The 23,993-nt window shown below is 39.4% G+C and overlaps 2 protein-coding genes across 2 annotated transcripts in view; both read left to right on the top strand.

Annotated features, from left to right (window-relative positions):
- BRCC3 (BRCA1/BRCA2-containing complex subunit 3) overlaps positions 1 to 14,396 on the top strand; it is a 57,787-nt gene extending 43,391 nt beyond the window's left edge. The window contains exons 8-11 of the mRNA XM_045817391.1: positions 6,255 to 6,386; positions 6,938 to 6,981; positions 11,670 to 11,839; positions 12,896 to 14,396. Of these exons, the coding sequence (XP_045673347.1) occupies positions 6,255 to 6,386; positions 6,938 to 6,981; positions 11,670 to 11,821 (328 nt within the window). The 3' untranslated portion in view covers positions 11,822 to 11,839; positions 12,896 to 14,396. The remainder of the gene's footprint in view (positions 1 to 6,254; positions 6,387 to 6,937; positions 6,982 to 11,669; positions 11,840 to 12,895) is intronic.
- Positions 14,397 to 22,990: 8,594 nt separating this feature from the next.
- LOC123804934 (phosphatidylinositol-binding clathrin assembly protein-like) overlaps positions 22,991 to 23,993 on the top strand; it is a 37,123-nt gene continuing 36,120 nt past the window's right edge. Inside the window, exon 1 of the mRNA XM_045817372.1 lies at positions 22,991 to 23,069. Within this exon, the coding sequence (XP_045673328.1) occupies positions 22,991 to 23,069 (79 nt within the window). The remainder of the gene's footprint in view (positions 23,070 to 23,993) is intronic.

Below are 23,993 nucleotides of genomic sequence, written 5' to 3'. Positions count from 1 at the left end.
CTTGCTGCTTTCAAGACTCTTTTTCTTTAACCTTTGACATTTTAATTACAATGTGTCTTGGAGTGGACCTCTTTGCATCCAATTTGTTGGGACTGTGCTTCCTGGACTCTCCTGTCTATTTCCTTCACCAAATTAGGGACATTTTCTTTCATTATTTTTTCAAATAGATTTCTACTTTCTTCCTCTTTCTCTTCTTCTTCTGGCACACTATGATGCGAATGTTGAGCCTCTTGAAGTTGTCCTAGAGGTTGTTTATACTATCCTCATGTTTTTGGATTTTTTTTCTTTTTGTTGTTCTGATTGGTTGCTTTTTACTTCCTTGTGTTCCAGATCATTGATTTGATTGTTCGCTTCATCCATTCAAATGTTGTTTCCCTATAAATTATTCTTTATTTCAATTAGTATATTCTTCGTTTCTGACTGGGCCTTTTTTATGCCGCTGAGGCGCTCACTAAGTTCCTTGAGCTTCTTTATAAGCAGTGTTTTAAACTCTGCATCTAATAGATTGCTTGTCTCCATTTAGCTCCTTTTCTGGAGTTTTGATCTGTTCTTTCATTTGGGCCATGTTTCTTTGTCTCCTCATTTTAGCAGCCTCCCTGTGTTTGTTTTATATATGAGGTAGAGCTTTTTGGACTCCTTGTCTTGTTAGTATGGACTAATGTAGTAGGTGCCCTGTAGGGTCCAGTAGCACAGCCTTCCCTATCACCCAAGCTAGGTACTCAAAGTGTGCCCTCTGTGTAGGCTGAGAACACCCTTCTCTTGTAGTTGAGCCTTGGTTGCTATTGGCAGATCAATGGGAGGAATTTACCTAGGCCAGTGAGCTACAAGGATTGGCTGTGACTATTTCCCACCAACCTCCACCTTCTGTGGAGGATCAGTTGTGCAGGGACAAGGTGGTGGTACTCTAATTTGAATTGTAGCTGTCATCTGGATGCACTGACCCTGGGATTTCCCAGTTGGTGTAGGTCAAGGTCAATCTCCACCTGTGTTTTGCTTGAGGCCACCCTGCCTGTGCTATAAAGCAATCTGAGATGGCTGTTACTGGTGCTTGGCTTTCAAATTCCCAGGTGAAGCCAAGCTGTGAATCTAGGCTGGCTGCTTCTGGTGTCAGGCCTGGGGCTCACTGAGGCCAACTGTTCTTTGTTTGAGAGGATTTAGGAAGTTATGAAGCATGAGCCAGGACCAGCCTTCATGTGGAAAAGCAGCTTGGGTGGTCCCATAACCTCAGTGGGACAGAATCTCTGGGGATCTCCAAGGCACATCAAATGCTGTTAGCCAGGTTGATGGAGTCTCAGATATGGTATCAGGTTGCTGGCTCTGTGGGAAGAGGGTTTAGAAAAGGGACAATGGCCTCTGCTCACCTAGATGCCAGACACTCAGTTTCTCCCTGTGTACTACTGGTGCTGGAACTCAGAGGGAGTGAATCTGAGTAGGTCAGTCTGTGTGTGGGTTTTTTAAGAGGAACTGCTTGGTTATCCAGCAGTTTCTTCCACTGACTCAATCTGCCCTGGTTTTTGTGTCCAGAAGTTGTGAGGACTTATCTTCCTGGCACTGGAATCCTGGGCTGAGGGGCCTTGGTCTCCTCGTTCCTAAGATATCCCTCCTGAATTTTTATCCACCACATGTGGGTCAAAGACCAGGCTGTTCCACCTTAATGCCCCTGCTATCAATCTGGATGGGTGTGGTTTCCTTTAATTCTGTAGTTGTCACACTTTCATTCAACTCGATTTCTGACAGTTCTGAGTGATGATTGTTGTATATTTTAGTTGTGATTTTGATGTGGTTGTGTGAAGAGGCAAACCATGTCTACTCATGCCACCATCTTGACCAGAGTCTTCAAGACTAATTCTTTCTTCTGCCTTATTAAGTCTGTTGTTGAGCCCCTCTAATGAATTTTTTTCATTCAATTTATTGTGTTTTTCCACTCCAGAATTTCTGTTTGGTTCTTTTTAATAGTTTCTGGTTTTTGATGTTGTCATTTTGTTCATGCATTGTTTTCATAATTTTATTCAGTTGTCTATCTTTGTTCTCTTTTTACTCACTGAGAATCTTTATGACAGTTATTTTTAATTCTTTTTCGGGAAGCTCATAGATTTACATTTCTTTAGGGTCAGTTTCTAGAGTTTTGTTTCTTTGATTGGGACACGTTTCCTTGTTTTCTTCATATGCTTTGTGATGTTTTGTTATTGAGGTTTGGGCATTTGAATAGCAACCATCTGTCTTCATGGACTGGCTTTATGCAGAGGAAGACCTTCAATGATCAGTCTAGCTAGAGATTCTAGGACCTCTCAAACCATTTTAAGGATACATCTCTGTGCTTGTGCATGTGCTTTTAGTTGTCTCAAATTCCCTAAGGAAGCCAAAATAAAGTTCCCTAATGATTTTGTCCCTGCTTCTTCTCAGAAGCCTGTAACCTCTTGCTCTGCTTGGCCTGTGTCTATGGAACTACAGCTCTAACATGCAGCAGTGGTTGTGTTTCTTTTCAGTGGCTTCCAAGCAAGGCCACTAAAAATCCAGTCCCTTGGGTAGTTCCCAGACAAGCAAGAATGTTAGATGCAAGGTCTACTCTTTTGTTTCCATCCTGAGAGAGGATCCACATTATGGGAGGTTTCTTCCCAGTTTTGCCATGCTACGTCAGATAGGGGGATGGGCATGAAGAGGCATGCAGGGTACCATGAATTTTTGTACCCTTCACTGGGATCTCCTCTTGGTTTTATACTGGTCTGGGTGCTATAACTTCTCAGTTGATCTCTAGAGTTCTCTTGAAGATGTTGTGTTCTATATGTCATTGTTAACTCAGTGATTCTGTGTCAATGTGAGGTCCTGAAGCTCATTAGTCTACCATCTTGCTCACGTTCACCCCATTTGGTTCCTTTTTGGAGCTTGTATTTCTGTGTTGAAATTCTTCATTTTTTTCCATCCATTTTTGTCCATCTTCCCTTCTAATTTCTTAACACATATTAATAGTTATTTTAAAATTCCTTGTCTAGTAATTCCAATATCCATGTCATCTGTGCATCTTCCTCTATGGATTTTTTCTCTGATCATTTGTAATATTTTCATATTTCCTCATTTCTCCTTTTAAGCCTTTTATGGCAGAGCAATTAAAATTACCATGGAGATTAGACTAAATGTTACTATTCCCCAGAGAGGTCATGCCCATTCCCCTATCAAACAACTAGAATGGGAGACTCATCACATCACTCATCCAACCAAAAGTTAGCTGTGTCAGAGCTGTGTTGGTACTTTTGTTATTTTCTGTTTTACTTTCATTTTGCTGGAATTTTTGCACAGGGTGAGATCTGTCCTAGGTGTATTCCAGTTCCCAGCTCTTAGCAGCAACTTTAGGTCTAACCAACATTAAATTATGAGTATCCTTCTGTGTTCTAGCTCAGGTCCCAGCTTCCTATGTGTCTATATTTTCAGCAAGTCCTGCCTGTGGGGTAAAATCAGCAGGAGGAGAGAACCGACTGTTTTTTAGGCTTCTCCATATATCAGTTCATCACACTATCCCACGATTATTACAAGCCCCATTACATTTCTCCTAGCCCAGCAACATTCATCTGTGTGTGACAAGCCTCACTCTGTGTCCCCAAACAACACAGATATCCCCAGGGAGGAGAGCAGCCACTGGTCTCTACTCATATCATTGTTTTTCTCAGGAATGTAGTTCATTTAGATTTATCTTGATATCCACAGTTCTCTGGAGTCTTTTTAAAAATCCACATTTTTTTGTTTTGTCTGTTTTCTTGTTATTTTGGAGGTTATAATGGTCTTTGGTAAACTACATCATAACTGGTAGCAGAATTATCAGCTCATATTAATCCATTTAGGAATTGGGATGATTCAAAGTTAGCCACCTCCAATTGTACTCTTAGTACATATTCTGTTAAGGTCCTAATCCAAAGCCTGGAAGCAATTTGCCATGGCCTCTCCCATCTGACAAGCCCTGAATGCCTATTTTGTCACCCAACACCTGTAAGCCCTTTTGGGAAATTATCTTCAACTTTCCCAGCCAGTAAGCTTCCTTCTCTGAAACCAGAAAATGCTTTTCTAGGAATACTGTCACTGAATGTCAGGCTCATCTCTGAATTTTCCTCCTTTCCCAGATCTTGACCCCACAATTACTTGCTGCTTTGGGTTACCTAGTAACTTCCAAAAGATGCTATTTTATTCCGTCCAGCTACTTTAGTTGCTCTCAACAGGATGATTGGTCTTAACCATCTAGTTCATTAGCAGAAGGAGATTCCCTACTAAACTTTGGGTCTCTGCCTACCAAAGTCCTGAGACTGTAGTTTTGAATAAACTGGCAGAAGTTCTAGCTCTTTCCACTAGGAGTTTATGAAGATGTATATTCAGTCTCAGTGGACCACTGGAACCATTACTGCTCATTGGTTCTGACAAACTCAGTGGGAAACACTGCTAAGCAGACTAACAGCAATAGCAGATTGACTTCTTCGGGATTTCTGGGAAATCAGAATAATAGTCACAGTGTATTACTTTAAAGAACCTTCTGCAAACCACAAGCAGCTATGGCATACTCTTTCATGAGTTTCTCTTTGACTACTTAGATGTAGGGAGGGTGTTTATAATCCTCCATCATTTGTGTTCCATCTGGATTGTGGTATGGGCCCAGACACATTCTGCTGGGTGGGAAAGAAAGAGAGGAGAGCTAGATTTTATGCTGCTGTATCGCAGTGTGCCAATGGGGTCTCACAGTGCCAGAAGCCCTCAACCTGGATGCTACAGTGAACCCACTAGCAGGTTGAGTTTAGGTGTATTTGGGGCGAGAAGTAGGTGAAGGTGGATTGGTTGGCCTTAGTTGTAAGCAAAGCCAATTCTCCCACATAGCATGAAAATGCAAGGGATTGTGAATTTCTTACTCCCCCCGCCCCAGGGAAGAGAATGGGAAGTAAGTGCCACTGGTGAACGCTGAGTTAGCACAAGTAAACATTTAGATGAGTAACCCCACCTACATACTGAATCTAATGGAGTCATCAAAGAGTCTGCAGTTCCTCTTCCTCAGGCTTTGTGATCAGTGTTCAATCCCACTGGCAACTTCCTGACCAAAAACAATATTAATTTGCTATTACCTGGTCTGGGGAACAAACATAAGGACCTTGAGGTCCCAAAGCTTCTGTTAAGTTTGTAGAAGTGGCCTCAGATTTTCTGTGAGATTAGAGTATACTGACTGTGCAAATGTACTTCCAATTTCCTCCCCAGATGGATTCAGTTTGAACTCTGTCCACTTTGAAGCTGAGCTACTGAAATGAATTATAGGAATGTTTAACCTTTGAAGCATGCCATATCCCCAAATTTCTATTAAAACTATAGATTAAACTTCTGATTATGACAACTGAGCATTAAAAACTGAGCCACTTCTTGGTACATATCCAAAGGAAATTAAATATGGATCTGAAAATGATATCTGCATTCTTCCCTGGCTGGCATAGCTCAGTGGATTGAGCACAGGTTGCGAACCAAAGTGTCGCAGGTTCGATTTCCAGTCAGAGCACATGCCTGGGTTGCAGGCCATGGCCCCCAGCAACCGCACATTGATGTTTCTCTCTCTCTCTTTCTCTCTCCCTTCCCTCTCTAAAAATAAATAAAATCTTTAAAAAAAGATAAAAAAAATGATATCTGCATTCCTGTGCTCATGCAGCATTATTCACAATAGCTAAGATACTAAAACAACCTAAATGTCTGTCAGTGGACAAATGGATAAAGAAAATGGGATATGTGTGTATGTATGAGTATATACATGCCATTTTCATCAACATAGATGAACCTGGAGAACATTATGCTAAGTGAAATGAGCCAGATACAGAAAGGCAAATATCATATGATCTTACGTATATGTGGAATCTAAAATAGTCAAACTCATAGAAGCAGAGAGTAGAATGGTGGTTGCCAGGGGTGGGTTGGTGGAGGAGAAGCTGAGGAAGTGTTGGTTAGAGGGTACAAAGTTTCAGGATGATTTCTGGAGATCTAATGTACAACACGGTGACTAAAGATAACAATACTGTATTAAAACTTGCATTTTGCTAAGAAAGTAAATCTTAAGTGTTCTCACCACAAACATGGTAATTATGTGAGTTGATGAATATGTTAATTAGCTTGAATGAGGTAATCATTTTTCACAATGTGTGTCAAAATATCAATTTGTAAACCTTAAATATATGTGATTCCTATTTGCCAGTTATAACTCAAGAAAGTTGGAAACAAAAAACTTACTTGAGTTGATTGTCTTTCAGGTATGAGAGAATTGAAATCCCAATCCACATTGTACCTCATGTAACCATTGGGAAAGTGTGCCTTGAATCAGCAGTTGAGCTGCCCAAGATACTTTGCCAAGAGGAGCAGGATGCATATAGAAGGATTCACAGGTAGAAACTTTCCTTGCTCCTCTTCTCCACTTCTAGATCCCAGTCTCAATTGACCTCTTCTGTCCTTTCATCTTAGCAGCTGAACTCTTGAGCACACTTTCCTTTTCCCTCTCTGTGAGAATGCTGTGAGAATGGACTACAGCGGTCTTCAAACACAGTGTTTCTCACACTGTATGAAAACAGTGTTAACGTTTGTTCATCTCCTGCTGCACTTTGGATCCTCCAAGGGCAAAGACACGTTTTTGGATGTAAAAAAGTAATAAATTACAATATCTTAGTAGCCCTGATGCCAAGCACTGGGTCTTGCCCAATACTATGCGAAGGCTTCAGTGAGACAGTAATTTCAACATCATCTCTTTGAATTACATCAAAGTTCTGAATAGAGTCACTTCTCAAAAATCGTGAAAAATTGAATAATAATGGGAATTTAAAGTATACATATTCATCTAATCCAGATTGGCAGAGGTCTGGGGCAGTTTATCATTTTGTTATATAATCCATGACCCTTCACTGCTGCTTTGTTACTAACCTAAACTATTTTATCCCTTTAGTCTTACACATCTGGATTCAGTGACCAAGATCCATAATGGCTCAGGTAAGATATTTTTTTCTTGAGTATAAGCAGTATTCTCTGAAATACTAAGGTGATAGGAGTAAATTTTGTTTCAGTGACTGAAGTGATGAGTACAAGTTATCCTCAAGTTTCACTTCCCAAAGCTTTGCCATTCATTAATCCTACTTCCAACTTTTCTATTGAATGCCCTGGACTGGAGGAAAGACAGGAACAAGTTTTATGATAGACCTCCTCAGCAGTATGCTGGTACATGTTTAATAACCAGTTCTCAGGGAGCAGGGAGGGCTTTGATTTGGTGGTTTTGCCTGTTTCCATGGTATAATATCCCTCCATGGCTCATTTCAAAGCACTAACATGGCCTCAGTCAGATCACAAACTTTCTGAAGTTTCAACAGTTGGCTTTCATGAGGTAGTCTAACTTGGTTCTAGCACAGCACTACCATCCTATTGTGGTGGGAGTTGAAAGACATGGATGGACAGACAGACAGATGAAAGAGAGGGTATGAGGGAGGAAATTGTTTTATGCCAATAAATATAGAAGGAATACCTATACAAGTGCAAGGAACAGCAAGCTCAATACAATACATAAAATTACTTTTTGGCAACATACACAGCTATACACCCACACTTCTTCTCTAACCCTGACTCTCAGGCCATTCTGTCCAGTCTTCCCCAGTGGCTGACAGAGTCACCAGTGAAGAAGAGGGGGAAGCTTTCAAATGTTACAGATAATTACTTTGCAGAGAAAAGAAGCGAGAGATGGCTCAGTATATTTGTCCCATAATTTCTGTCTGGAGGTAAAACCTGACAAATAGTTAAAAGTTAGTAATATACCAAACTCTGTCCAGAAAGTCTCCAGCCATTTACTATGAAATATAGAAATATTTATGGTAGAAGATACAAGAAACATTATACATAGGACAATGACGCCTCAGTCCCCTTCAAAGTAAGCACCTTGAGACCTAACACAGTTCTCTTGGCATCTCTTCCATTGTTCAAAATACTCTGCAAAATCCTTTGTTGGAATTGTCATCAGCTGCCCTGTTGTATTTTTCCTGAAACTCACTGATGGTCTGAAATCCTTTCCCTTTCAAATGTGATTTTAGTTTTGAGAAAAGCCAGGAATTGCAGGGTACAAAATATGGGCTGTAGGGGGACTGAATCACCTGGGTGATTTGATGTTTCCCAAAAAACTTGAACAATACATGATGCATGAGCAGGCATGTTGTTGTAATGAAGCTGCCAATCACCAGTTGCCCATAGCTACAGCCATTTTCATTGTATTACATCTCTCAACTGATGAAGAACACTGAGGTAGTATTTTTTATTGTTTGGCCTGGAGCAGCATGCTTGTGATGGGCAACACCTTCCCAATCAAAATACAGTTAACATGGTCTTGGTCTTGCTGCGACTTTGCCACGCCTTCTTTGAGCATGGAAACCAGGTGACTTCCATTGGAACGACTGGGCCTTCGTTTCTGGATCATAGCCATAGATCTACGATTCACCTCCAGTTATGACCTTCTTGAGGAAATCTGGGTCACTGATAGAGGTTTGAATCAAGTCACTAGCAACTGCAGCACAATATTACTTCTTCTCTGGAAGCAGAAGCCGCAGAATGAATTTTGCCACATGTGTAATGTCAAGATCCTGAGTCAAAATCTTGGACACAGTAGTTTTTGTAACCTCCCAATCAGCTTCTGGTTCTTGCACTGTCAGCTGCCAATCTTTGTTGATTGCAGCTCATACATGTTCAGCATTCTCAGGTGTTCTGCTTTTTGCAGGCCTTCCAGAACAAGGATCACTTTCAACAGATTTTTGACCATCTTTAAAGTGTTTGTGCCACACTTTTATTTGCACTACACTCATTGCATCACACCCAAAAACCTTTTGAATCATCTGAATAGTTTCCATGGAGGAATGTTCAAGCCTAACACAAAATTTGATGCAAATTCATTGCTCTACTCAATCATTTTGAATGCAATGGCTACATAGTACCACCCTCACTGAGTAGGACAGTGAAGTTGTCATTAACGCATGCACATTCAAGTCTACTCTCCTTGGCTGCCAGGTTATGTTATTGTCGCGCAAAACATTCTATTAACAATTGCTGGACTTTTTCTGGACAGACATTGTATAAAATGTTGCCATTCTCTAAAGCCCCACAATATTGTAATTTAAGTCAAAAGGGGACAAATCAGTAGAACCAAGCCAAGGAATAGGGATGTGTGTGTGTATGAATTTATATTTAAGAAAGATATTACTTCAAATCAATTTTAAAAGGATGAATTATTTACTAAATAGTATTGAGATGATCCATTTTTTAGTTTATTCATTCAAGAAACATTTGAGTACCTGCTCTCAGCTAGGTACTATTCTAGGACTGGGTCATAGTCCTGAACAAAAGCGACAGTCCTAACCTTCATGGACTTACTATGTATTCAATTTCCATTAGGGGGAAACAGATTCCTAGCTAACTTCCTACACAAAAATAAATTCCAGCTATATTTAAACTTTTACTGTTAAATATGGTACAACAACTTTGGGAAAGGGGTTAGCAATTACAATGACCAAATGTCCCACCAGCTCCTCTTCTAGGCATATACCCCAAAGAGTTGAAAGCACGTGTTCAAACAGAAACATGTACAGGAATGTTCATAGCAGCATTATTCACAATAGCCAAAGAGTGGAAACACCCAAGTGTCTGACAGTGGGTGAATGGACAAAGTATGATCCATCCATAGAACGAGTACTGCTCAGCAACAAAAAGTATAAACTACTGGTACATGAACAACCTGGATGTATCATAACAGCAGTATGCCAAGTGAAAGAAGCACCACACAAAATGCTATATATTCTGTAGTTCCATTTATATGAAGTTCAAGAACAGGCAAAATTATTCTATGGTGACAGCAAGCACATTAGTAGCTGTGGGAGCCAGAGCTGAAGGTGCATTGACTGCAAAGGTACTTGCAGAGGAGCCTGTGGGTTGATAGAGGTGATCCGTACCTTGACTAGAAGTGGTTATGAGGTGTGTGCACTTGCCAAAACTTACTGAACTGTACATTTAAAATAGGTTCATTTTATTGCCTGTAAATTACACCTTTGTAAAGCTCATTTTAAAAGGAAAAAAAAAATACAGCCATGACTGGTGCGGCTCAGTGGATTGAGCACTGGCCTGCGAACTCAGTGGATTGAGCATTGGCCTGCGAACCTGTGGGTTACATTCCCAGTCAGGGCACATGCCTGGGTTGTGAGCCAGGTCCCCAGTAGGGGGTGCACAAGAGGCAACCACACATTGATGTTTCTTTCCCTCTCTCTGTCCCTTCCTTCCCCCCTGTCTAAAAATAAAATAAATAAAATCTTTTTAAAAAAGGAAAAATATGGGAGGAAAATATAAGAGGGTATTTTTCAAACTCTAAGGAGGTAATGGCCTAAATATAATCTGAAACCCTGAACTCAGAAAGAAAAGAAATAAAAATTAAAGACTTTTATAGACTCCTATAGAAAAATCAAATTGCTCATAATAGTTTTTTAAAAAAGTATAGATTAAGACAAAATTATTAGTTTTTCACATTTTTTTGGCAAAGATTAAACTGAGAAAAGTGAACATACATACCCATGTATTGTTCCTGGAAGTATAATTTAGTATAATCTAGAAAATGCTGGATAATCAGTTTTTAAATATGCAAGGACTTGTATATAGCAACTCCACTTCCAGAAATGTATCCATCAAAACTTTGTAGGACGAGGGTACAAAAATAAATTGAAAGGGTATTAACTGCAGTCTTTATAATAGCAAAAAAACAGATGCCACTGAAATGTCTATCAATAGAGGATTTATTAAATTGGTATATCCATTCCAATGAATATTGTACAGCTCTTAAGAAGGAAAGCTAGATCTTTACTGAAACAGAAAGGGGTCTATAGCATATTGATGTGAGGAAAAAGTAACATCCAAAATCAATTTTTATTCTAAAGTATACATACACACATGTACACACACATACACATACACACATATCTTGGGAGATATATCCCACCATATTACAGTGGTCATTTTCAGTAAGTCATGTACTATGAGAGAGAAAAAGATACTTCTGTTAGGTGGAATTTGTTTAAAAAAATTAGAGTGCCATCAAATCCTTGTCTCACCATGAAGCTAAACAATCATAGTAAGGCATGAAAGATGATAAAACTCTCTTACTCTTCATCTCTGGTTTTTCCTCATTTTAAAGAAGATTTCAAGTGAGTTAAAGTAATGTATTTATTTCTTCAGTGTACATAACATTTGCAAAGCAGTTTTCCCACTGGACTTGTGGAAAACTAAGTTACAGAAGGCAGAGTTCTAGCTCTCTAGGAAGTTATTGTCATTTATACTGTGGGAAGGGCTGAGGATTTGGAAAAGAAACCCTTCTATAGATAGCTCTTATAGCCTTTTTGCCTAAAGGAGTAAAGAGCTGGTCATTTTCTGCTCTCTGCTTAGCTAGGCTTCCCTCTGGCCTACAGATGCAGGGACGTTCAGGAATGCCTCAGAATAGGTAACTTTGCTCAGCTGTTCTTGCTTTCCTCGGGCTGGCTGTACAAAATTATCTGCCAGACCTACTTACTGCACTTTTTCTACTTCCTCCTCCATCTCCTTCTTTCTATGCTCACAGTTGAGGGGCTCCTGGCAGTGGAGGATTATCTCATGTGTTTTTTCTATTGAAGTGTTTACCAAGAACCTGTGCAGTCAGATGTCAGCAGTCAGCGGGCCTCTCCTACAGTGGTTGGAGGACAGACTGGAGCAAAATCAGCAACATTTGCAGGAGCTGCAACAAGAAAAGGAAGAGCTTCTGCAAGAACTTTCTTCTCTAGAATAAAGGAGAAGACAAAATGGGGTAAAAATTTTTTTTCAATGGTCCAAAAATTCACGCATCTCATGTGTAGGCAGACAATGGAGCATCTCTTTTTATATCCCAATGGATGAGTTTTATGTGTGGAATAAACACAAGATGTCTTCCTAAAAGTTTCATTGGGGCTTAAAGAACCCTCTACCTGTAACTGGCTTAGAAAAGACATTGCAAGATCATTTAAGGAGAATATTAAAGGTTGTTTTTAAAGGCTGTGGAATGTGCATTGGCAAGGGTAACCTGTAATACAATTTCTGGGGAGAGTATATTTCAAATTTTTATTTCCCCTTTTTTAACTTGGAAATATTTATATTCATTTTTAGAGGCACTCTCTAGAATAAGCTGAAGGAAGAAAAGTATTTAATGTTTCAGTTTTGTAGTTATGATGTTTATGTTACATAAATAAGTACACAAGGATTATGTCTTCCTTCTTGATCTCTGAAATATATTCTGAGATATGTCTCAAAGTTGAATCTATGTGAGTGCCTTTCTAACCAAATAGATGCATTCCAGCATATTTGATTCTAAAGTAAAATTGTATCAAGAAGATCCTATTTACCTAGGAACTTCCATTATAGTATAAATGTGTTTTTCCAGAAGTATTCAGGATTTAGAATATAACAAAAACCATACTTTATAAAGTTCTGTTGTATTATTCTTACCATGTGTAACCACAAATAGTAAGTGTGTTTCCAGAAAAGAGTCAGGCCTATTGCATACTGGGAATCAGTGGGAACTGGAGGAAGTATAAAGAAAGTAAACAACAAGAGCCCCAATCTCAATATCAATGACAAAGTGTTAGATTTGTTTTTGTTTCTCCTTAGATTATTATTTTTCATGTTTTAAAATATAGTCCAGAACCACTTGCACCAGAATCACTTGGAGGTCAAACTGCATCTCCAGGTGGAACCCAGGCATTTTCATGAACTCCCCAGCTGATTCTAAGGCAAACCACTACCCTAGGCATATGCAGTATAAATGCTGTATTTTCTCTAATTTCTCATAGCCACAGTTCTTCTCTATTTTTTTTTTCTTTCCCTATAGGAAAAATGAACGTATCCAAGTATAAAATTAAATAAGCTAAATCAATTTTGAAGAAAAAGTTGGAAGGACTCACATTACCTGACTTCAAGACTCACTATAAAGCAGTATTAAGCAAGATGATATAGTATGTGACCAACTGATTTTTGACAGAGATGCAAAAACAGTTCAGTGGAGGAAGAATAGTCACTTCAACAAATGACGCTGGAAAAATTGGACACCCAAAGGCAAAAAATTAACTTTGACATAAAATGCAGTTCATATAAAAAATAACTCAAAATCTATAACATGTAAAACTATACAAAATTTAGAATTAAAATCATAGCAAAATTTTCATGATCTTGGGCTAAGCAACAGTTTCTCAGCCTTTACCTCCAAAGCACAATCCTAAAAGGAAAAGTTTGACTTTATCAAAATGAAAACTTTCGCTCTGCAAAAATTTAAGAGGACGAAGTTATTCAGAGAATTATTTGCAAACCATATATCTGATCAATGTAGAATATATAACAGTAAAAACCAACAATCCAATTAGAAAATGAGCAAAAGACATTTCACTAAAGAGGATAATATGGATAGCAAGTAAGCACAGGAAAAGTTCTTGAATTTCATTAGTCATCAGGAAATACAAATTAAAATCACAGTGATTTATTACTACATATTTATCAGAACAGCTAAAGAAAAAATTTTTAAAATACCAGATGCTGTTGAGCATACAAGCTGAATCTCTCCTACATGGCTGGAAAGTAAAATGAAATTTTAATAAAGTTAAACATACATATACCATATGACCCAGCCATCTGACTCCTACACATTTATCACAGAGAAATAAAAACCTGTGTTGGCAAGAAAACCTGTACACAAATGTTCTTATCATTTTCATTTGAAATAGCCCAAAACGGGAAGCAACCCACATGTCCTGCAATTGAGTAGTTAAATGAATTAACACCAATCACCCATACCATGGAATACTACTCTTTAATCAAAAGGAATAGACTGTTGACGCATGCAACTTGGATGGCCCTCAAAGGTATCCTGATGAATATTTTAAAAAGCAGTCTCAAAAGGTCACATACTGTATAATTGATTTATATAACTTCCTTGCAATGACAAAATTACGGAAATGAAGAACAGATTAATAGTTGTCAGGCATAGGAACTGGAGGGGTGTGGAATATATGTGTTAAAGGGATAACACAAGGAATTTCTTTGTACTGATGGAACAGTTTTGTGCCTTGATTATGGTCTTGATTTAGTGAATTTATACCTGTACTAAAACTACATAGATGTACACACACCCACAAATTAATACATGTAAAAATGAAATAAGTTCTGCAATCTAGTAAGTAGTATTATACCATTTTCAATATGTTAGTTTTGAAGTAGTACTATATTTATGTAAGCTCTTATTAATGGGGGATACTGGGTGAAGGGTACATGGGACTCTGTACTATTTGCAACTTCCTGTAAAACTGTAAGTATTGCAAAATAAAATTTTATAGCCCTGGCTGGTGTGGCTCATTGGATTGAGTGCCAGCCTGCAAACCAAAGGGTCACTGGTTTAATTCCCAGTTAGGGCACATGCCTGGGTTGCAGACCAGGCCCCCAGTAGGGGGTGCATGAGAGGCAACCACACATTGATGTTTCAATCCCCCTATTTCTACCTCTTCCCCTCTCTCTAAATAAATAAAAAAAATAGTTTTTAAAAGTTACAAGTATTAAAAGTTACAAGTATTAAATCAAGTACTAGAAATGATAGTACTTATTTTATGAAATAAGAGTAATAAAAAAAATCTAAGGGCAATACAATGATTTGAATATTTTTACAGGCCAACCTTGAGCACATGTCCCTTTTCCTTTCTGGGCTTCATTTTCTCTTTTTTATAATGTTAGAGTATATGACCACCAAGGTTCCTCTTAGCTAAGTGTTCAGTCTTTAAGTGCTAAGCATTACAAAGAACAGTGATGTAAAGATGTGTCATTACTTACCACCTGCACCAATCTGGCTTACACAACATACTGCATTCTGCTCACAACCCTGTATTCCCTTCTGGTTAGCAGATTCTGTTTTAAATCATAGCCAAGACACTGATGGGAACAATAAACATTTGTTTTCTTTGTTTTCTTATATCCTATTTATTCAGTTCATTGCATTATGACCTTTGCCCATACCACTCCATTCAAACCACTCCTGCCAAAGTCACCACTGTCCTCCACATAGTGACAGTCAATAGATGCCTTTCCTGTCCTTAATGAATCTCTCAGTCTTAACACAATTGGTCACTGTGGCTTGAAATCTGTCTCTCTTGGCTTCTGCTATTCTAATTTTTTCTGGTATTTCTCTTCTCTGGCTGTTTCTTCTCAAATTCATTCAAAGGCTTCTCTATCATTGTTTACCTATATGCAGTTGACAGACAAACCTGTTTCTCCATCTGGACCTTTGTTTGAACTCTAGACCTACATTTCCACCTGCCTACAATATATGTCCATTCAGCTGTCTTCGTGGCACATCAGTCAGGAATCAGTTAAACTAAACAGATAAGTGGATTAATTGAGCAAATAAGTAAATATTAATGAAAAAAGGGTGAGGTAGGTTTTTCAGTGTCAGAGAAACAATTTACAAATGTGACAACAGGTAAGGGTAAAATGAACCTCATGGTGTTGGATTGAAATTAGAAGCATTGATATAAACTTTTTTCCAAAGAAAAAAATAGACTCAATCCGAGATGTCAGCAGAGTAGGAGGAAGTTACACTTAACCTCCTTCCAGGACCAAACTGGAATTAAAACTAAAATATAAAACAGTCAACCTGAATAACCAACTGAAGACTAGTGGAACAGAAGTCTTATAACCAAAGATTTACAGAAGCCATATTGAGACTGGCAGGAAGGGCAGAGACATGGGCAGTGGCTGAGATTCAGGAGGGATATCCCAGCTGCCAAGGTCCCCCCTGAGGAGCATGGGGTCTTAACCCCATGTGGGGCTCTTCAGCCTGGAGCACCAGAGCCAGGAAAAGGAGCCCACATAATATGTGGCTGTGAAAATCAGCAGGGATTCAGTCTGCCAGGAAGAGATGGGATTCTGTTAGAAACCCAGGTGCCCTCTTAAAGGACCAGTGCACAAAATCTCATTTACAGCCATTTACCCTAGGCTCTGGCAGAAGGAGAGTAGAGTGGACGAGAGTCGTGCGAGGAGAGATTGGGCTGTGTGGCTCTGGGGAGAGAGCTGAAGGGACAGCTGATAGGGTCACTGCTAAGTCCCTCTCCCAAACCAAAGATGCTATCTTTCTTGTATCAAGAAGCCCCCTCTACATGGCATCAGCCTGAGGAAATGCACTAGCCCCATACTTCTGACTCTCGCAACATCCTGCAGAGCACATTTCCTTCAGAAGAGCCAGTTGCCTGAGCCCATGGTGTAGAGGTCCAGGAGGACACAGGAAATGTCAAAGACTTGGTGTTGTGGCACTGGGGCAGGGGCCATTCTCTTCCTTTCCAAAAGCCTAACGTGCACCACCTCCCATAGAAGATCTACTAGCCCCACTCTCCTGCCCCCTGTCCCCATCTGCCAAGCTAAGGCATTCAAGGATGTCTGGGCAGAATCCAGGAGAGACTGATTTTTATGGCTCTAGGGTAGGGGCAGTTCCCCCCTTCATGAAAGCCTGACCTGCACCACCCCTCCAATGGAGATCCACTAGCCACACCTTCCTAATTGCTGGGGGCCCAGACCTGCTGAGCTCAGGCTCTTGAAGAGGCCTAGGCACAATCCAGGAGAGACTGGTGTGGCTCTAGAGCAGGTGCTATCTTTCCCTCACTTGCTTGACTGGTGCCACTGTGCCTCTGCAGAGCCCTGCCTTCATATGGCCAAATCTTGGTCTGTTTGGGCCTGAACTCTGCTGGTCTCCTGCTGCTGAATCCCTGAGACCCTTCCACACCAAAAACGTCTGTGGGCACCTGGAGGTGGCAGCTGGCCTCGGTGTATCCTGGGACATTTTCTAAGTGACCTCAGACCTAGCACTGGCATCAAGTTTAAATCTGTATCAGTCTGGTGAACATCACTTGCCCCCTACCTGGTGACACATGAGAACCTACCTCATGCAACTCGGGTACCAACCAGAGGCTCTTTCAGTGACTGAGCCTAACAGGCAGCTGGCAGGTGGACACAGGTGGAGGTGTATCTTGGGGTGCCTTTTGATGACTTGCCCCCATGCTCAGTGATGGTGGAAGCCAGCCTTGGTGCTCAGCTTGGGCCTTCCCATATACACTCAGGACCAGCAGAGGCAGCCACAATCTGTGGCTAGCTTTTTAGCTCCAAAAGGGTAGCCCAGGGGCAGTCACAGGCAATGTCTAATATTGGTTGCACCAGAGTCCATCCCAAGACACCCCAGAACCAGCACACCAGGTGGCAGGCATCAGAGAACATCAGAGCAGGACCCAAATAGCTCCAAAAACAGCACATCCAAAGGTAGATCACAGCAAGTGCCAGAATCTGCTAGGGCAAATTCCGCTTCATGTGGTAGCATCTGTACAGCAGCCCTTACACTATGGTTGGGGGTCAATCCTCACATTCAGCCACCCTGAGCACAGTAGGACCAATAGCAATCAAGACTTAACTATAGTAGGAGAGTTCACATAATCCATATGAAGAATATTCCTGGAGCACCTTGCTTGGGTGATCAGGAAGGCTGCACTATTGAGCCCAACAGTATGCCAACCACATAAGGCCATCATAATGAGATTGGGAGACATAGCATATCTAACTCATACACAGAACAAACACAGAGAGACAGAAAAAAAAATGGGGAGACAAAGAAACATGCTCCAAATGAAAGAACAGGAGAAATGCCCAGGGAAAGACCTAGATGAAATGTAGAAAAGCAATCTACCAGATACAGAGTTCAAAAGACTGGTTACAAGAATGTTCAAGTAACTGAGGGGAAGAATGGATGATCTCAGCAAGAACATAAAGAGATAGTAAGCATGAAAAAGGACATAGAAACCATAAAAAATAGAAATGAAGAACACAATATCTGTAATGAAGAGTACACTAGAAGGAATTAATGATAGGTTTGATGAAGCACAGATTGACTCAGTGATTTGGAAGAGAACATAGAAAACACACAATCAGATCAGAAAAAAAAACAAAAAAATATTTCTTTTAAAAAAGAGGATAGTTGAAATGGCATTTGGGACAACATGATGTGTCACAACATCTGCATTATAGGGGTACCAGAAGAAGAAAGGAGAAATTAAGGGATTGAGAACCTATTTGAAGAAATAATGATTGAAAACTTCCCTAACCTGGTGAAGGAAAAAGGTATACAAGACCAGAAAGTAAAGAGTCCCTAACAAGATGAACTCCCTAACAGGCCCACAACAAGACACATCATAATTCAAATGCCAAAAGTTAAAGAATCATAAAAGCAGGAAGAGAAAGACAGTTACCTACATGGGAGCTCCCATAAGACTGTCAGCTGTTAACAGAAATATTTCAGTCTAGAAGGGAGTAGTACAAAATCTTCAAAATGATGAAAAGCAAGGATCAACAACCAAGACTACAATACCCAGCTAGGCTATCATTAAAATTGAAGGAGCCTATGTACCCCAATGTTCATAGCAGCATTTTTTACAATAGCCAAGTGCTGGAAGCTAAGTGCCCATCAGTACGTGAGTGGATAAAAAAAACTATGGTACATTTACACAATGGAATACTACACAGCCAAAAGAAAGACAGAACTCCTACCCTTTGCGACAGCATGGGTGGTACTGGAGAGCATTATGCTAAGTTAAATACACCTGGTGGTAAAAGACAAATACCATGTGATCTCACCTCTAACTGGAACCTAATCAACAAAACAAGTGAGCAAAATATAATCAGAGACATGGAAATAAAAAACAAACTGACAGTAATCAGAGGGGAGAAGGGAGGGGCATAATGGAGGAAAGAAGGGGAAGGGTCATCAAGTAACATCTGTAAAAGACCCATAGACAAAGTCAAAGCGGGGTAGAATTGAGGGTGGCAGGTAGGGGTCTGTGGGGTGGGGTAAAGTGGTGACGGTGAAATGGAGACAACTGTACTTGAAAAATAAAAAAAGTACAAATGTGTAATTACAAAGTAGTCACAGGGATGTGAAGTATAACCTAGGGAATACAGTCAATAATATTGTAATAATTATGTATGGTGTCAGGTGGGTACTAGATTTACCAGAGTGATAACTCAGTAAGTTATATAATGTGTAATCACTGGGTTGTACACCTGACATAAATATTGTATGTCAACTGTAATAGAAAAATAAAAAATTATGTAATATCAAGAAAAGAAAGAAAAACATACAAAGTTGTCATCCTAGCTTCAACCAGAAAAAATAAACTAAAATAAAATTGAAGGAGAAATAGTTTCCCAGACAAGAAAAAGCTAAAGTAGTACACTATCACCAAACCAGTATTACAATAAATGTTAAACAGTCTTCTTTAACGAGAAGAAACAAAGAAAAAGAGAATGACTGTTATAAAGAATAAAATGGCAGTAAATACGTACCTATCAATAATAACTTCAAATGTAAATGGCTTAAATGCTCCAATCAAGAGCCAAAGGGCAGATAAATGGATAAGAAAACAAGACCCATATATATGCTGTGTACAAGAGACTCATCTCAGAAGGAAAGACACACACAGGCTAAAAGTAAAGGGATGAAAGATATTTAATGCAAATGGAAATGAAATAACGGCCTGAGTAGCAATACTTATATAAGACAAAATAGACTTTAAAGCAAAGGCTATAATGAGACAAAGGACACTACATAAGGATAAAGGGATCAATCCAACAAGAGGATACAGCCCTTGTAAATATTTATGCACCCAACATAGGAGTTTTTTCTAGAACCATATAATCTTCCAAAACTGAACAAAGAAGAAGCAGAAAGCCTGAACAGACTCATAACAGCTAGTGAAATTGAAGCAGTAATGAAAAAATTCCCAGCACACAAAAGCCCCAGACCAGTCGGTTTCACAGGAGAATTTTACAAGACATTTAAGGAAGAGCTAACCTCTGTACTTCTCAAGTGATTCCAAAATGTCCAAGAAGAAGGAAGACTCCCAAACTCTTTTCATTCTAATCCCAAAACCAGATGAAGACACAACAAAGAAAAAACTACAGGCCAATATTGCTGATGAACATAGACACCAAAAGCCTCAACAAAATATTGGCAAACCACATCCAGCAATACAATTAAAAGATCATGCACTATAACCAAGTGGGATTCATCCCAGGGATGCAAGGATGGTACAATATTAGCAAATCAGTAAATGTAAAACATCACATAAACTAAAGGAAAGATAAAAATCACATCATATCAATAAATGCTGAAAAAGCATTTGATAAAGTACAGCATCAATTTATGGTAAAAAAAAAACACTCAGCAAAGTGGGTGTAGAGGGAGCATGAATCAACATAATAAAGGCCATATATGAGAAACCTACTGCCAACATCATACTCAATGGGCAAAAAACTAAAAGCTTTCCCACTAAAATCAAGAATAAGACAAGGGTGTCTGCTTTCACTTCTTCTATTCAACATACTAATGCAAGTCCTAGTCACAGCAATCAGACAAGAAAAAAGAAATAAAAGGCATCCAAATTAGAAAGGAGGGAGTAAAACTGTCAGTGTTTGCAGATGACATGAGAATGTATACAGAAAACCTTATAGACTTCACTAAAAAAACTGCTCGACCTAATAAGGGAATCTGGCCAAACAGCAGGATACAAAGCCAATATTCAGAAATAGAAGTTATTCTTGTATACCAACAATGAAATATCAGAAATAAAAATTAGGAAAAATAACACATTTATTATAATAAAAAGAAAAATAAAGTACCTAGGAATAAACCTAATCAAGGAGGTAAAAGACCAATACTCAGAGAACTACTGAACACTGAAGAAAAAAAATAATGAAGTAAAAAATAAATGGAGGCATATATCATGTTTATACATTGGAAGAATTAACATTAAAACATCCAAACTACCCAAAGCAATCTGTATATTCAATGCAATCCCTATTAAAATACCAATGACATATTACACAGATATAGAACAAATATTTCAAATATTTATCTGGAACCATAAACAACCCCAAATAGCCTCAGAAATTTTGAGAAAGAAGAACAAAGTAGGAGGGATCACAATATCTAATATTGGAACATGTATAAACTCTTGGACAAAGATCCTCCCATCCATGGACAAAGATGATGAGGATGAAGATGATGTGTAGGGCAGGGGAGGGTAATGGGGAAAAATGTGGACAACTATAATTGAACAACAATACAAAATTTAAAAGGGGAAAAGTAATACCTGATATCAGACTATATGACAAGGCCACAGTAATCAAAACAGTCTGGTACTGGCATAAGAACAGACACATAAGTCAATGGAACAGAATAGAGAGCCCAGAAATAAGCCCACATCTCTGTGGTCAATTAATATTTAACAAAGGGGACAGGAGCATAAAATGGAGTAAAAAGAGCCTCTTCAACAAATGGTGTTGGGGGATCTGCACAGCTACATGCAAAAAAATGAAACTCGACCACCAACTTAAACGAAATAGAAAAATAAACTCAAGGTGGAAAAAAGGCTTAAATATAAGTTGCAACACCATAAAAGTCCTAGAGGACATCATAGGCAGGAAAATTTCAGATATTCCATGCAGCAATATTTCCACTGATATGTCTCCTAGAGCAAGGAATATAAAGGATAGTATAAACAAATGGGACTTCATCAAAATAAAAAGCTTCTGCCCAGCTAAAGAAAACATCATCAAAATGAAAAAGGAGCCAGCCGTATGGGAACAAGTGGATCAAGAACCCATGGTACATTTACACGATGGAATTCTACATAGCAGAAAGAAAGAAGTATCTCCTACCTTAGCAACAGCATGGATGGAACCGGAGAACATTATGCTAAGTGAAATAAGCCAGGTGGTGAAAGACAAATACCGTATGATCTCACCTATAAGTGGAACCTACTCAACAAAACAAACAAGCAAGCAGAATACAGCCAGAGACACTGAAATTAAGAACAAACTGACAGTAACCAGAGGTGAGGGAAGAGCTGGGTAATGGGGGAAAATACAGGAAGGGCCATCAAGGAACAAGTATAAAGGACACATGGACAAAGCCAAAGGGGTAGGTTCCAGGGTGGGTGGTGGGGATGGGTAGGGTGAAAATGGAGACAACTGTACTTGAACAACAATAAAAAAATAAATAAAAGAATCCTGAAAATAAAAAGCAAAAGAAAGTGAAAGCAAATAGAAGGCAAGGAACAATAAAGAGCAGAAATCAATGGAATATTAGACTATAGAAAAAAATCAATGAAATCTAAAGGTTCTTTGAGAAAAATCAAATTGATAACTGTCTACCCAGACCTATCAGGAAAAAAAAAAAGAGATAGGACCCTTACATTACCAATATCAGGAACAGACGTTAACATCACTACAGATTCCAGAGACATTAAAAAGATAATAACAATACTATTAAACAAATGTATGGACTTCTGTATCTCAGCACATCACTTCAGGAAAGATACTGCCCACATAATGTATGATGGAAGCTTCCCTAAAAATGCCCCAGTAAGGATTCCCAAAGTACCATCTTACAACAGCTTAACTTCACAAGACCTGAAGATATCCAGAACTTTCATCTAGAGCCGCCAAAATGTCCTCCTCCCGCATACTACTCATTCAATTATTGTTTGTTTAGAGTGTCTACTATGCCTAGAGTCTACCTTCCCTGCTCTGGATATGCCCCGCCCTAAGCCTGATCCTGTCTTCAGAACTTTTTCTGGGACCCGCGGCCATTTTCCCAACTTTCTTGCAGTACCGCAGCACCTCAGACTTAAAATACCACCTCACGCTGTTGCAGGTCTGCATCAACCTCCACAAAAAAGTCATTTGGTGAAAACTACATGCCCGGCCAGTCCTTTCTTCAGCCACCTCAGGTGCCTCATCAATCACTAGGGATGCTGTTCCGTTACTTAGTCATTGGGTCCGGAAGGGGCGGGGCCAGACTCTTGAGCCATCACCCTCGTGGCTAGCAGTCTACCACCGCGAAGCTCAGATGGGGTCATCTGTGTCCAAGGCTGCCCTCGGGGCCACCACGGATGAGTTCATGGAACCTGAACCGAAACACCTAACTGGTAAGTAGGAGGTCTAGTGCAGGCGGCTCACAGATGGCTAGCTTGCTCTAAGTACCTCTAATGGCAGGACCTCACTCCCCTCCCCCTCCTCAGCCTTCCTCTCCATATTCTGCATAGCTACTAGACTGGTGATATTGGGTTCTCACTTCTAGTAAATTTTTATTGCACCTAGAAGAGAACTGCTGGGCTTTTTAACTCCAAACTATAATTTTCAAATAACTTAGTACACAAGAGGTGATCGAATAACACCCCAGGTTTCTGAGAAAGGTTTCCATTAACACAGTCCACCCCAGGCTTCTTTATAAGTCATGACATTAGAGAGTCTTCTAAAATGAAGGAAAGTCTATCAAGTAGATCTTCCCATAGGTAGTCCTTAATCTAAGGTTCATGAATATGCAACTTTTTGGCGTCTCTGGGCCGTAGTAGAAGAAGAAGCATTATCTTGGGCCATACGTTAAATACATTGTGACACAGAATCACAAAAGAATCTCATAATGTTTTAAATAAATTTACAATTTTGTGTTGTGCCACATTCACAGCCATCCTGAGCCACATGCAGTCCATAGGCTACAGGTTGAACACCCCTGCTTTAAAGTGTTCCTTGCAATATTTTTTTTTCTGTGTATGGCTCCAGGGAGAAGTATTTTGATTCTTAAAGTTGCCTTTTGCTCAAAGACAGAATAGCCTCCAGGATCTCCCCACTCCCCATTGTTTAGGTTCACTGTAAACAAGGACTTATTTAAATAGTATGTGCTGTTGGCAATATACCTAAATCCTACTGCTATTGAAACTTTCATAGCTGACTCAGTCTTTTCATCACATCTTGGCATTTTACTTTAAAACTCCGTTGACTTAATATACATTTGCCTTCTGAAATTTTAGCTTCTTATCATTATGACAATGTGCATGTATTACAATAATTTA

The sequence above is a fragment of the Phyllostomus hastatus genome, unplaced genomic scaffold (genome assembly GCF_019186645.2).
Source record: "Phyllostomus hastatus isolate PE091 unplaced genomic scaffold, TTU_PhHast_1.1 phas_scaffold_255, whole genome shotgun sequence".
Taxonomy (NCBI): Eukaryota; Metazoa; Chordata; class Mammalia; order Chiroptera; family Phyllostomidae; genus Phyllostomus; species Phyllostomus hastatus.
This window is presented reverse-complemented; position numbering and strand designations above follow the sequence as displayed.